This window comes from Phocoena sinus, chromosome 18 (genome assembly GCF_008692025.1).
Source record: "Phocoena sinus isolate mPhoSin1 chromosome 18, mPhoSin1.pri, whole genome shotgun sequence".
NCBI classification, from domain to species: domain Eukaryota; kingdom Metazoa; phylum Chordata; class Mammalia; order Artiodactyla; family Phocoenidae; genus Phocoena; species Phocoena sinus.
In genome coordinates, this window is record NC_045780.1 from 23,563,739 (window position 1) to 23,579,493 (window position 15,755).

The 15,755-nt window shown below is 45.1% G+C and overlaps 1 protein-coding gene across 6 annotated transcripts in view; it reads left to right on the top strand.

Moving 5' to 3' along the window:
- The window catches only part of ENOX1 (ecto-NOX disulfide-thiol exchanger 1), a 622,833-nt gene that overhangs the window by 592,441 nt on the left and 14,637 nt on the right, over window positions 1–15,755 (top strand). For all 6 annotated transcript variants that reach the window (XM_032611631.1, XM_032611635.1, XM_032611633.1 and 3 more), the window contains one exon: window positions 5,576–5,661. In XM_032611631.1, coding sequence (XP_032467522.1) covers window positions 5,576–5,661 — 86 coding nt within the window. The remainder of the gene's footprint in view (window positions 1–5,575; window positions 5,662–15,755) is intronic.

Sequence of the window (15,755 nt, forward strand, 5' to 3'; positions counted from 1 at the left end):
TAAATGTTTGGTAGAATTCGCCTGTGAAGCCATCTGGTCCTGGACTTCTGTTTGTTGGAAGTTTTTAAATTATTGATTCAATTTCGGTGCTGGTGATGGGTCTGTTCATGTTTTCTGTTTCTTCCTGGTTCAGTCTTGGGAAATTGTACCTCTCTAAGAACTTGTCCATTTCTTCTAGGTTGTCCATTTTATTGGTGTATAGTTGCTCATACCAGTCTCCTATGATCCTCTGTATCTCTGTGGTGTTCGTTGTAACTTCTCCTTTTTCATTTCTGATTTTATTGACTTGGCGCCCTCTCTCTTTTTTTCTTGATGAGTCTGGCTAAAGGTTTATCAACTTTGTTTATCTTTACAAAGAACCAGCTTTTTGTTTCATTGATCTTTTCTATTTTTTTCTAAGCCTCTATTTCATTTATTTCTACTCTGATCTTTATGATTTCTTTCCTTCTACTAATGCTGGGTTTTGTTTGTTCTTGCTCTAATTGCTTTAGGTGTAAGGTTAGGTTGTTTGTTTGAGATTTTTCTTGTTTCCTGATGTAAGCTTATCTCACTATAAACTTCCCTCTTAGAACTGCTTTTGCTGTGTCCCGTAGGTTTTGGATCGTGGTGTTTTTGTTGTCATTTGTCTCTAGGTGTATTTTTATTTCCTCTTTGATTTCTTCAGTGATCCATTGGTTGTTGCAAACACTTCTGATTGGTTTCCCAGTTTCCCTTTTGTCTATTCACCATACAGCAGCTTGAATGAAAATCTGAAAACATAATTCAGCTCCTATCATGCCCCTGCTTAGAACCCTCCCATTGGTTTCCTGCTATGTTTAGAGCTTAATCCAGCCCCCTTACACTGGGGCCCTACGTGATCTGGCTCCCCACCTACCTCTAAACACATGCTGCACCACTCTGAAACCAAGTTTGTTCCTGCCACCCCATTTCCACCTCAGGTCCTTTGCACTCGCTGGTGCCTATACCTGAGTCACCTTCCCCCAGGCTCTCTGTGGCTGACCCCTCTTCATCTGACACACGGACAAATTCGCCTTCCTTGACCTCCTATAAAGCAGCCCTCCACCAAGCTTGAGGATACTCCCCGCTCCTGTCTTATTACCTGTTTTGTTTTCTGCAATATGCCCACCACTCTCTGAAAATATCTCCTTTTTTCATCTTCGCATTTATCGTCTGTGTTGCTTACCTAGAATGTAAGTTCTCCAAGAGCAGGAACCTTGTCAGTCTGGGCAATGCTGTGTCCCTAGAACCTTGGCATCTAATTGCTGCTAAGGAAATGAACCAGTAAAAATCTAGCACTACTTGGTTAATTGAAATGTCACTCCCTTGGTCTCGGTGACATCTAAACATGAGAATAAACTAGATGATGTTGGTGGGAAAAGCTCAGAATGCCTTTATGTGCTTGTTTAAATGGGCCTCTTCCTAATGAGGGATTTGCCACATGTTGTCTGGAGCTGGTTTGTGTATCTTTCTAAAGTAGTGTTTCAGGCCCTGAACTGTACAGGAAACTCAAGAGTACTGACAGCCTCCTCTATTCCTTCTTTATTTTCTTAAATTAGCTACTTACAGTTGTATTTTCCACTGTTGGGAAGCCCATTCTTCAATGTGGAGACCTCGCTTCTCCATGGAACCGGCCAAGACCAATTCTCGAGTCATCCCTTTGGAGACCCACCAGTTCAGTAATGGCTGAGCTCTCCACCCTCAGTTCCTAGTGCTCCTTTTACCCAGCCTTTACAGTGTTTACGGTCTTCCAGAGAACCATAAATAGTTTCCAATTCTGGGTTGGTAGCATTTTTCATTGGATTTTGAGTTACAACTATCCTTTTTTTTTTTTTTCCCCCCCCCATTCTCAGGAAATATCCCAGTTCCTTTAAAGGAGCTTTAAGAGACTTTAGTTTGATTGTTTAGGAAGCTTCCCCGAAGTGAATCTGATCCAGAGCCAGGGCCTAGAAACTACATTTTCTCAGACGCCGTGACTGATGCTTCTGTGATGCCACTGGCATGGGCAGGATCAAGGGGGGAAGGAGGGGTGCAGTACTTGGGGGATGATGACTAAGGGTGTTCCCATTTCCACTGCATCTCTAGCGATACTGAAGAACTTGGTTGCCATCCAGAGGAAAACCTTGGAAAACCTTTATTTAACTACCTGCTTTGACCCCACACGTCTTTAGTGGCAACTGCTCAACTTTTATAAGGAAAAGCTAATGGCTTGTTAATATCAGCTACCACCAAGATGGTTCTAAACACTCTCCTAGGGAAAAATACTCACGTCCGGATTAGGATTTCTAATCTGATTTTAGAAAGATATATAGAAATCACATGTGCATTTTCCCCTTAGCTTTATGAGCAAAATAGTTTCAATAAAAAGTTTCCATGCCCAAAATATCCAAGTTACTCTGTCCTGAATTCATAACAGGATGAGTTAAGGGCAGGAATCACTGATGAATAATTCCTCAAAGTTACCTGGTATTTGAAAGAGTACTACATCCTTGGTTAGTACTGGTAGCAATTTTTAAGGTTCTTATTTCTCCTGATTTGTCAATAATAGAAGAGTAGAAATTTTAAAGAAGTACACTGGCCATTCTCAGTTCGAGAGGATAAGTTCATGTATTGTAACTGTATACTATATTCCTGCTACTATTCTGCTATTCCAGAACACACGAATACTGTCTAAGGGCAGAGTTCCTTGGGGTTACAGACCCAAGATTAGGGCTGTGGGACAGTAAACAGTGAGGGAGGCCGTCATCACAGAGGCAAGAAAAGCGGCCACCCCAGGTCCTCCCACTTCTGGTATCCCTGAATTTCCTCCTTCATCTTCTTAGGTCAAGAGTTGTCTGGGCTTCCCTGGTGGCGCAGTGGTTGAGAGTCCGCCTGCCGATGCAGGGCACACGGGCTCGTGCCCCGGTCCGGGAAGATCCCACATGCCGCGGAGCGGCTGGGCCCGTGAGCCATGGCCGCTGAGCCTGCGCGTCCGGAGCCTGTGCTCCGCAACGGGAGAGGCCACAAGAGTGAGAGGCCCACCTACGGCAAAAAAAAAAAAAGAGTTGTCAGCCACTCCCCCATAGCCCCCACCCCCATCCTCTTCTGAACCATCCTATTCATTCTATTGGAGGCATTTAACTGACTTCATGTCACACTCCCAGGGGCATTTATAGGAGAGGCTGCAGGTTATCCAGGAGATGTTGATGATTCTTTGTCCTGTAGGGATATTAACATAAAAAATGTTCTTCTCTATTTGCTGGGGCCCTGGGATACTTGAAAGGCTGCTCAAGCCCGTCTACCTTCTGAGATACCCCCTTGTCCCATGGGAAACTCACACATTCATGTCACCCAAGGCTACAGCACCCCACCGCCTCCCCTGTGCTCGGCTGGCACAAAGCCAGATTAGTCAGTCTGCGGCCTAAGCGGAAGTCCAGCCAAGGAAAGGAATGGGCTTCGCCGCCTCGCAGGGCCCCCCCCCATCCCCAGTCTCTACAAGCCGCTCTCTTGAGGCGCTCCCTGGGAGCATCGCATTTAAGAGAAGAGAAAAGCTTCTCACTGGGAACACCCTTGCCTTCTCAAAAGCCAGCCAGCACTGACTGCTCCTCCCTTCCCCATCCTCCTTTCCTCCTTATAGGGGGCAGGGGTCTGCCTACCGTTCGTTGGAGGCTCTCTGTGGAAAGCAGTAGACATAGCACCACTTGTCCTCAGCCTGGGACAGCAGGGAAAGCCCCACTCACCATCCTGAAATAGAAGCAGTTCCCCTTGGGAATTCCCTGACAGTCCAGCGGTTAGGACTCGGTGCTTTCACTCCTGAGGGCCCAGGTGCAATCCCTGGTCGGGGAACTAAGATCCCACAAGCCACGCAGCATGGCGAGGCCAAAAAAAAAAAAAAAAAAAAAAATCAATTCCCCATAAGAATTCTGCCCCCTCTCTCCCACTTAAGGAATGCAAATGAAAATGTTATTTTTTTAAATACTTCTATTCTAATTTATTTTCTAAGTAAATCATTCATGGGATTCTATACTTTAACTCTTATTGGTAACGCACTTACTTAGAGTGCCGCCTCACGAGATTTGAGAATTTCAGACACAGGGAAGTAGTTGCCAGGTCTATACAGTTAAAACATAAATTATCAAAGTGGTAGGAGAGGGGACAAAACAATCCCACTTACGTATATTAAAAATGGCTATTGGCCACTTAAAGAGATTAAAACTACCATCGTTACCTTCTGTCATCACCATTATTCCATAAGAGAAGGACATTTTAACAAAAAACGAAGAACATAATCTCAGAATCAAACAGTAGTTCCTTATATTTCAGGGAAAAGGTCAGTCTCTGAAGACTGAGGTTTTAGCTTTATGGAGAAATGTTAACTAATCGTCTCTGTGTTCCTCATTTCACTGTCCACCAAGAAAACCCACATAAAAGCAGCGTTCTGAGGATAGGTCTCGAAAGTACTTGTGTAGACTCTTTGGGTCTCTGCTCTCAGCCTAAGGATAAACGGAGAACTTTTCTTTAAAAACCGACACTCATCCAGAGCATCGCAAGCATCACACAGGAGATCGGGGGGCCATGAGACCCTATCCCAGGTCAATCCAAGGCCACCTGCAATTCATAGCGTGACTTAGCGCGGAACGATGTGCTTGCCCTGTGGGTCTGAAGCCTCTGACCTTCGGCTTTCGAGCACCAAAGCATCACAATAAACAGAACGTTGAGACCTTATCCTCAAATTCGATTCATCTCAAAGCCTGTTTCAGAGAGAAGCCAAAAGTGTCCGTCTGAACCCAGTTTCTTGACAGATAGAAGCATACAGCCTATGGAGCTGACGTCCCCATTTTCACCATTTTGATTCTGGTTGTAAGAGCAGGGAGGGTAGGAGGGTAATGCTTTTACGTCAGCCTCGACGCTACCGTTCAGCTTTCCATCTGTCCGTGCGGTGTTGACAGTTGAATTTCACGATGGAAAAGCCCTCTGATTTATAATCAGACTCCAGCCAAACCGTCCGTTCCTGGGCCTTTTAAAATGATCTTGTAAATTACAGCAGCGAGAAGGAGAGAGCAGGCTAGCTCCCTCAAAACAACAGCGAGATCCAGGGGGAGACAGCAGAGGATTTGTGCCTGCCTCAGTGGCAGTGAGGGGAAATATGGATTAAATCCTCTTTGTAACCAGCAGCTGTAATTATCAGGGGAATCTGACACAGCTGTAGGAGCCGTTTTCCTACTGCAGTCTAGTGAGGGAAAGAAAAGGGATCATTTTATCCTTCCAATAACTACAAGTTTATATTGGCAAATCAAGCATAAAATTGGTCGTTGAAAGGCTTCCAGGAGCCTTTGTTTAGAAATACCTTCATTCATCCATGTGTTTTCTTAGAGTCTCGCTTTTCCAACTACTGTCGTTCCGGGAGACAGTGTTCTGTTGGCCGTGTTACCGTTACCGTCTTCAAAATGTGCAGTTATTGAATGCTTGCCGAGAGCCGTTAGAAATGGCAAGACCGCGACTCAGCCTGACAAAACCGTCACTGGGGTCAGATGGCATTATTCGCCTGAGCCTTTTATTTGCCTCTTAGTAATGTCCGGTGTTTGTCTTTTTAATGCAGGCATCATATCAACGTTTCTTCACGTCCACCCTTTTGGAGCCAACATAGAATACCTCTGGTCATACATGCAGCAGCTGGACTCCAAGGTAAAGCCTTTTTCTCAACTTGCGTTGCTGAAATGTAGCATGTTGACTGCTGGCTGCAGGTCGAAGCTGCGTGAGCTGCGTTAGGGATATCATAGCGTATAGGAGGTTTATCTGTACTTCTTCACAAGGACTCAGTTTCTGGTAGAGAGTTGTCTTCTTTTCACTTGCTTTTGTCTTTGTAGAAAGAAAAGCAGTTATCGAAAATAACAGTTACTTTCAGCACATGCCAAATTATTTTGAAAAGCATATGAGGGATTTAAAAGTGCAGGTTGGCCTGAAAGTTCCCACGACAACGGAGAAATCATGTCAGGGTGACTGATGGGGCATTATCCTTAGACCATGTTCTCACAGGATTCTATGTTAAGGGCTCCACACAACAGAGGAAAAATCACCTCAAATAACATAAAACTCTGATATGACTCTCAAGAAAACTGTATTAATGGTGGTTTTTTGGAAAAAAAAAAAAAAAAAAGACTACAAAAGTTCCTCTCAGTTATGCCCCTCGAGGGTCATACCCAGGGTCAGGACATCACTCCTCATTTCCGTGAGGCTAGTTTTCCTCCTCTGCAGACCAGCTGCCCTCCTAGCCCATTGGGGTGTTTGTGCGCCGAAAGAGAAGGGACAGAAAGAGCTCAATTTGTGTATCAAATTCCAGTGAATAGTGAGAGAGGCCTCTGTGAAAATCAAGTGATGGCGTTCACCAGTACTGCCTTGGGGAGCCCTGGAAGGGGACAGAGATGCTAGGCCTGTCACTGGGCAGTTTGCTAAGTGTCCTGCTGAGAAGGAAAATGGAAGTAAGAAGCTCTTCCATAGAGCACAGCAAAGCGCCTGGGATGTGCAGGACCGGGCCCACAGCTCGCTGACCTGAATACACACACATACAGTCATTCTGAATCTTCAGTGGTCAGTATCGATTACACTGCTACACTGTCATCTAATTTTGATTCAGATGATCTTACCAATTCACAATCCCACAACCGCCTGACCTTTCTTTTTCTTTCTTTTTTTTTTTTTACATCTTTATTGGAGTATAATTGCTTTACAGTGGTGTGTTAGTTTCTGCTTTATAACAAAGTGAATCAGTTATACATATACATATGTTCCCATATCTCTTCCCTGTTGCGTCTGCCTCCCTCCCACCCTCCCTATCCCACCCCTCCAGGTGGTCACAGAGCACCGAGCTGATCTCCCTGTGCTATGCGGCTGCTTCCCACTAGCTATCTACCTTACGTTTGGTAGTGTATATATGTCCATGCCTCTCTCTCGCTTTGTCACAGCTTACCCTTCCCCCCACCATATCCTCAAGTCCATGCTCTAGGAGGTCTGTGTCTTTATTCCTGTCTTACCCCTAGGTTCTTCATGACATTTTTTTTTCTTAAATTCCATATACATGTGTTAGCATACGGTATTTGTCTCTCTCTTTCTGACTTACTTCACTCTGTATGACAGACTCTAGGTCTATCCACCTCATTAGAAATAGCTCAATGTCGTTTCTTTTTATGGCTGAGTGATATTCCATATGTGGAATGTATATATGTGCCACGTCTTTTTTATCCATTCGTCTGTTGATGGACACTTAGGTTGTTTCCATCTCTGGGCTATTGTAAATAGAGCTGCAGTGAACATTTTGGTACATGACTCTTTGTGAATTATGGTTTTCTCAGGGTATATGCCCAGTAGTGGGATTGCTTGCACTTGACCTTTCTAGTGGGTCTTATACTTCAGCTTTGAGAGAAGTCATCTGGAACAAAACGTGTTTTTCAGGCATAGAGATCCATGCCCTCCTATTCTCCCGCAGCTGGTGACAGGGCAGACCATACAGAGTGAGATGAAAGGAGGAGACTGGAAGAGTCTTGACGTTCGGAATCACGTCATTGCCTTCCCTGTGGCCTCCCCTCACTTCCACGGGGGGAGGGGAGGGTGACAGAAAACACTCCTTTGAACTCAGATGAAATGAGGAGGAGTGATACGATGTTACTTTGTTGAAAGAAAGCCTTGAAGACCTACTTCGTTTTTCCTTCTCCAATACCATTCTTCATAATATCAGCACTACCTTTGCCCGGAGGATTAAATGAAAGGCCACTTGCACCACTGTGCTTGGCATAGAGTAAGCCCTCAAGACATGATTCCTATTGTTGCTGTTATCCACCCTTCCCTTGTATTGTTGTCATTTCTTTCCTCCCCTTTCTGGAAATCCCAAGTGGGAAGCCTTTGTGAAGAAGTAGTGGTTGTTTCAGTATGAGCTGAAATGGCCAAGGAATCCACTCATCATTCATCTAAGAATTGTAGGGCTCCTGTCTCCTCTGGCCCATCAGTGCAGGTTGATGATCTGTAGGTCTGTGACAGGCGTGTGCACGTGTGAGTTGCGTACGTGTGTGTGCGCGCGTACACGTCCAGGTATAATTGATTATTTGATGGGTAGGAGCTCTTGTTCTATTCTTCCCCGCAGGACGGTGTCCATCCCTCACTCGCTCGGGTGAGATCTGTGTGGTCTCCCTCAGTAAGGAGAGAATTCACACACCTGGTCTCTGGTCCTTAGTTGATGGGCCTTTCCGGAAGGGATTCGGTCAAAGGGAATTCCGTTTCATCTCAGACTGATACCTTTATTTTAGAAGATAATAAAGAAGGTATTTCCCTCACAGAGGAAATATACAGGGTCTCGGTCTCTCCCAGACAGCCCTTCACCTCCTGGACAGAATGCTCAGTGGAGCTGTCAAATTCTTCCCGCACGCCCGAAAATATGTCAAAAAGTGTTCTGACTAAAACTCCTGGGTGCCAGGGATTGGACCGGATATTCTTTCTATCCCAGTGAGGCTGAGAGGATACTTAGACTTTTTAATCCAGAGAGCAAATTACTGCTGTATCCTGGAGTTCCATATCCTTGGGGCTTTAAGCAGAAAACAAAATAATGAGAGGTTTGCCCTCTAAGTATCCACCAGGGCCTTGTACCTGCACCGACTGCCAGAAGGCTCATAATCCTGGAGCTGCTGCCAGACCCCGACGCTGAGGTTCTCCTGCACAGCGGCCTGGGGCACCTGCTCTGGTTAATCAGAAACGAACCGGGTGTCAGGGGGATGCTGCATTAAAGCAGGGGACTCGGCCTGGCCTTCGCAACACAGGAGGTTTGCTGACTCTGGTGAAAGAGAATTTTTAAAAATTCCACTTAGCACAACACAGTTTCCTTGAGATCAGACAGCATCGCTATTACCACGACTTTTGTTAAGATAACATTTAGATTCTGCCTTCCCCTGTGCGGACGGGAAGAAGGAAAGCAGGCTCCGTCCAGCCTGTAACAGAGCCGTTTTTCTTAGGATTTCCCCAAAGGCCACAGCTGGGTATATGAATGATCAGAAATGGAAGGGGAGACAGGAACTGATTTAAATTAGTCTGGGCATGTAAATTGCACTTGGGTCCCTAAAACTGTGTATCCCCAAACAGGCCATTTTCCAGTTACATACGATTTCTGCTCTTGAGAACGATATTTGCATATTACTTTGTCTCCTCTGCCTCTTCTAAACCACTCTCATTCGCTCAGCTTTCTTGTATCAAAAATATGTGACCAAGTCAGAAAGTTGCATTCAGAGGGAGGCAGGGCCGTGGTGGTCAGAGGAGATGGCTTCTTGAAGCTTTGCTGAGTCAAAACTCATGCCTTGGTGGGGGGTCTTCCCTGGTGGCGCAGTGGTTGAGAGTCCGCCTGCTGATGCAGGGGACACGGGTTTGTGCCCCGGTCCGGGAGGATCCCGCGTGCCGCGGAGCGGCTGGGCCCGTGAGCCATGGCCGCTGAGCCTGCGCGTCCGGAGCCTGTGCCACGCAACGGGAGAGGCCGCAGCAGTGAGAGGCCCGCATACTGCAAAAAAAAACAAAAAAAAATACTCATGCCTTGGGCACGGGCAGGTAAGCTCTTCCACACAGGCAACACTGTCTTGAAAATGGTTTCTGATCAGTATCTAGAACCTCTCACATCAGCCCAGAGCCGTTCAAGGTCACTCACTGCTCCTAGGAAGGAAGCAGGGAAGCAAGGAAGTCACGTTTGAACAGCAGTGGATGAGCATTTTCAGTCTTACAGGCAAGAGGAGGGAGTCCTCTGCTCTCCCCCCAATTTATGTGTTGTCTAAGAGATTAAGACCCAGTTCTCCGAGTGTGTCTGGCTCCCGCCTCTGCACCCCGGCAGCCTCTTCCCAAAACCCACGAAGTGGAAGATTTGATTCTGAAACCAGACTCAATGTAATGTGGCCACAGAGACTGGAGTTTTTTTAGAAAGAGTTGCCATTTTTGGCATGACACCGTGTCTGGTAACAGGCTTGGGCGCTCGTGAAGTGTTCATTTCCCACCAAAGGGGCAAACCATTTGCATTTGTATACTAGAAGCATACCTCTGAAACACAGACTATCTTGTCAGTTCCAAGGAGGTTCAAATCAGCCTTAATTGAAGGGCATTCTTTCCCAGATGACAGCTAGCTAGGCAGTAAGGTTGGAGAAAATGTTCCAAGTAGTGTTTGTAAGATGGCCCACCTGAATAATCTTTAATAGTGTGTATATTCTGGTGTTCTCCTAAATAGCCACCTGTCACAGTATGTTAATGAGTGAGTGAGTTTTCTGTTGCTTAGACAGGCTATCGTGAATGTGTTTTCTAGACATCACAGCACCTCTGGAAAGCATAAGGCATATGAAACTTCGGAGGTAACGAGACTTCCATCTGACTGCGGGAAAAGTGGAAAGGAAGCTGCTCTTTCACAGCAAGAGAAATTGACAAGGTCACCAGGGACCCAGTGACTGGTCGGCTAAGTCACTGCTTTTCACAAACCCAGCACTGTCTAGGGACTAGGCAGAACAGAACGGGGAGTGGCCAGGGCACAAAAGAAATCTAAGAAAAGACCCTGCTCTCAAAAAGCTTGTAGTCTAGGGGCTTCCCTGGTGGCACAGTGGTTGAGAGTCCGCCTGCCGATGCAGGGGACACGGGTTCGTGCCCCAGCCATGGCCGCTGAGCCTGCGCTTCCGGAGCCTGTGCTCCGCAACGGGAGAGGCCGCAACAGTGAGAGGCCCGCGTACCGCAAAAAAAAAAAAAAAAAAAAAAAAGCTTATAGTCTAAATGAGGAAATGGTATATTTATGAACTAACTTGAGAATCAGATGTCAACTAATGAAGTGCTAGATTTGGCAGGCAGATAGATACTGAGTGAAATAGGAGTTGGAGAAGGGCGAAGTACATAAGGGTCATGACCACCAGGCGGTGCCCTTGAGTCCGTGTTCGTGCTCCTGGTTTCCTCTGGGGCACTTCAGCTGTCCTTGCTGCATGTCTCCCCTTTCTCCTCTTTCTCTCCTTCCTTCCTTCCCTCATCTTCCATCCAGAGCCTTCCTTTGCTCCTTCTAATTCTTTCCTTCTGTTTATCTTCTTCCTTCTTCCCTGTTCTTTTCCTCGTACCTCCTTGCCTTCCTCCCTGCTCCTCTTCCTTCCAGTCCTTTCCTTCTCTTTTCCTAAGTCCTCACTTCTGTTTATCTTCTTTCCTGTTTCCTCTCATACCTCTTCCTCTGTGTCCTTCCTCCCTCCCCACCTACGTTCTGTATCTCTCTCTGCAGATGTCTGTTGCAAGGTGTCTGTGTGATCTGCCCCGGGATATGAGGATGAACAAGATTTAAATGTGCGCTAAAGGCTAACCGTCAGTTTATCCTATGGAAGGAAATCTGGCTTTGCAGTTGGCTTCTCTGACTCTCCAGCCTTGACAAAGCCTATGTCGGTGTCTTTTCAGTCCCCCAAACAGGAACCGCTCGCTCTCCACTTGCCTGCCTTGCCTGACTGATACGGGGCATGGAGCCGACCACCCGCAGAACAATTGATTTATGCCGGCCCACGTCAATTTATACACGTGCTCAGCGGCCCGGCAAGGAGGCAATGGGCTTGAGCTAGAGTCAGCAAATCAGAAAATAAGTCAAATTTCAAACTACCTCTGTGGTATTGCCACCACACAAGCCCCTTGGTTACACGGAGCCTTTATTTCCTTCTCATCTTTCCTTTTCAATTAGAGCAAATCAATCCTTTCTAAAAGAATAAATGTTAGAAAATTTTAAACAAAATAGGAGTGGAGGGATCCACTGACAACATCAAAGACTAAAAGGACACAGACCCCCAGTTTCTTAGAATAAAAGCCAGCTGGGTAAGAGGGTAATAAAAGCATCGTGTTTGTGAGAGTCCTCCCTAGTTTCTACAGCACCACTACGTGGTATATGGGAAAATGAGATTTCATAGTCACGGCACCTTTCTGATCTATATCGTAATGCCACACGGGACTCTCTTAGCCACGTGTATCTGATTCGCCTAATAGTATCCTTGTGAGAGAGTGAATCCAGTGCTGCGAAGGCAGGGCTGGATCAGCATCAGAAACCCTGCACTGAGTTCTAGCCCCTCCACTCACCAGCTGGGCCAGCAGCAGCCCTTCCCTGGACCGCGGTGTTCCATCTATGACAAACAGGAGCTTAGAGAGGATCCCTGACCTCAGAAGGGATATGGGGAAGGGAATCCTGCACACCTGGTGGGGAAACGGATACCTCTCACTCTGAGTTCAGCCAGTGAGTGCCAGATGCTTTGTTTATGTGAGGACTCCATGACGATTTCAGGTCTCAAGACCAGTGGTCTTGAAATGATTGGTAGGAAGAGAAAGGATATTGTGAAGGCAGTATCACAAGAGCTGACACATTTTTATAAGGAAGAGAAGGAAACAGAATTAAAGTAAATGAAGATATTTGTCAAGTAAAAATTCTTTGGCCATAGGGTAAAACAGAAGGACAAACTGAATTTTCTCTCGACTTTGTCTTGGAGATCCCAAAATGTCACATGTCGTATAGGTTATTTCGTCAGGGTAGGGAAAAGGTTTAGAAACCATCAGACTAACATGAAAGCAGTTTCTCCTTCATTTTTCTTCTCACATGAGATATAAACGTCTTTAGGGAAATGCTCTAGAATTTAGCTGAGCACCTTATTAAATGGATTTTTTTTTTTCATCAGGCTCCTTTTATTGGTTCCCGAATAGAGTTGTCCCTTGGTATCTGCAGGGGATTGGTTCCAGGAACCCCTGTGACTACCAAAATCCATAGATGCTCAAGTCCTTTATATAAAATGACTTGGTATTTGCATATACCCTATACATCCTCCCTATACTTTAAATCATCTCTAGATTATTTACAATAATATCTCATTGTGGTTTTGTTGGCATTTCCCTGATGATCAGTGATGTTAGGCACCTTTTCATGTACCTATCGGCCATCAGTATGTCTTCTTTGGAAAATGTCTATTCAGATCCTCTGCCCATTTTTTGATTGGATTATTTGTATTTTTGCTATTGAGCTTATGAGTTCTTTATATAATTTGAATATTAACCCTTTATCAGACATATGCTTTGCAAATATTTTCTCAGATTCGGTAGGTTGTCTTTTCACTTTGTGGATGGTTTCCTTTGCTGTACAGAAGCTTGTTATTTTTTTTTTAAATGGATATTTTAGATGGGATTTCATTGGAGGGTGACTGCTCCGTAATTGTGACACATCCCTGTCCACATTATTTACATCTTCATGGCAGAATCAGGCTGTTACCTTGTACTACCAACAGCAACTGAGAGTTCACTACTTCTGAGGACACCAATTTTCATTATGCTCATTTCTGGCTAATTGGTTATTCAAACTAAGTAATTATGAGAATTTCAAATCCTAGTTTCACTACTTCTTAGCTGTGTGACCTTGGACAACTTATTTAACGTCTCTGTAACCTTAGTTTCACTGTCTATAAAACAGGTTTTTTTATGGGCTATAATGTGTGTTAAATGACTTAATATATGAAGAGCATTCACAGCCGTATCTGGCACACAGTAAGCGCTACTAAGTGTTGGCTGCCGTTTGTTTTGTGCTTGAAAGTGCACAAAAGACCTATTACATTCTCTCAGTTTGAGATCTTTGCCACAACCTAGTGGACAGATGAATTTTAAATGGCTTGCCCGAAGACCGGTGCTAATACATGGTAGGGCCAGCACTCAAATCCAAGTCCTTAGAGCATCTGATGAGCTTCTTTCCAATTCCCTTGTCTTGCAAATGAGAAAATACCCAAAGAGATTAAGTGACTTAGGCAAGATGGTGAAGCTGGTTACTGGTCATTCCATGACTGGAGTCTGATCTTTTGCCTCTACATTTCTTTCTTCCAGCAAGTGAAAGGTTTATTTGCTTGTTTAATGAACTTTTTGATGAGATAATACACTTAAAGCATGTACGCTGTGCCTGGCCCACAGCGAGGACTCAGGAAGTGGTGCCTACCTATTTCCTGCTGCATGCCTTCTTCTGCTTCCTTTGTGGTTGAAGTCTAGGCTCAGGTCAAAAGCCACGATGGAAAACAAGATGTTGCTACTTTTCAGTACAGGCGAGCCAAGATTCCGCACGATTTGCTTGCAAATTTTTGGTGAATGGTTCAGGAGGGGATGCCCAACTATTAGCATATGACTGTATAGGCTGGTTGAGCTGGGAACTTTCAGGGGTTTTTTTTGCTGTTGATGTTGATATCACTCTAAAGCAGTATTCATCACAGAGGAGCTCTGCCCTCCTGTACAGGGACACCTCCCCCATGGTCCCCACCCATGAGCACAGAGGCAATGACCAAATGGATTATTTCTAATTCCCACTCCACAATCCCCAACCCATTTGGGTACTGACATCGGTGTCAAAGCACATAGCCAGGGAGCCTGGATCTGCACCTCAGCTCCACACTTACTGCCTGGGTTACCTAATCACTCTGGACCTCAGTTTCCTCATTTGTAAATTATCCCCTCTCTTAGAAGAGCATGGTGAGAATTAAAGAAAGAGTGTTAAGAAGAGTCTGGCAAGGAAAAGTCTTGCAGTGGTTGTGAGATGTTACACTTTTTACAGTCAGCTGCAGGACTGCTAGGTGGGATGGCCTGACCTAACCCCAGCTGGCCTCCTACAAAGCCATTAGCTTTAAATCAGATCTTTATTTTCCCCTCGAGAATTCAGCTTTTTCTCCCCTTCCTAACGAACAGTACGAGGCTTCTTCGCCACTTTTCCAAAAAAAAGTGATAGCTCTGCTGGAAACAAGTGTGTGGTGGGATGGCTGTTCCTTCCATCTGTCAGTTTCTCTGTGGCCTCTGCTTGATCTGGAAAAAGACTGCTCATCCCAGGGGTATCACTTGAATTTGACTGGGGACTGGAACGTACTGTAGATGACCTGTACCGTCCTCCAAAAGAAAAAAGGGAGCTTGTTAAGAGAACACCTTGACTTCATAAAGCTTAAGGAAAACTGCCTCTGGACCAACTAAAAACTGGGTTTGACCACACACTTCTCTGTACTTGCTCTCTTTGGCTTATGAACACAGGGCTTGACCCATCTACCGCAAAAGGTTTGATTGTTGGTGTGTAGTATTCGATCAGCATCGCCTAAGACGTATACAGAGAAATTGTATTAGCGCCAGGCCCTGCGTTACATTTTACAAACAATCCTCACAATTACGCTGAAAGAGATGTTTTTATTTCTATTATACACATGAAGAAACTGAGAATTACAGCTATTAAATGACTTGCCCAAGGTCAGACGCTCGAGGCCTAGCCCAGATGCAAATTCAGGGGTATCTGATTTAAATCCTCAATGTAAACCCAAATATGCCTGACCCGGGGCAATTATTAACAATAATCTGGGTACACCCCACACTGGGCGGAATTAGAGACTCCAGAGAAGAGGCTAGGGAATGTGCTTTTTTTTTTTTTTTTTTTTTTTTTATCGGTTAAATACAAATTGTGGTGTATTCTTAACATGGAACACTTTACTGCCAACACACACGATATTTACATACATATTGGTTTATGTAGAGAGCCTTACGGAGGACAATTGTTGAGGAAAACAGCAGGCTACCCAGTGGTCAATATGCAGATACATTTAGAAAAAGCTTAGAGTTGAACCTGCCCGTGTTATTGCTGGGCTGGGGAATTTAAAAGGTTTCTTCCTCCCTCCCCCCCCCCCCTCCTTTTCTCCATTTTTTCCTTCTTTCTTTTTTTTCTTAACATCTTTATTGGAGTATAATTGCTTTACAATGGTGTGTTCGTTTCTGCT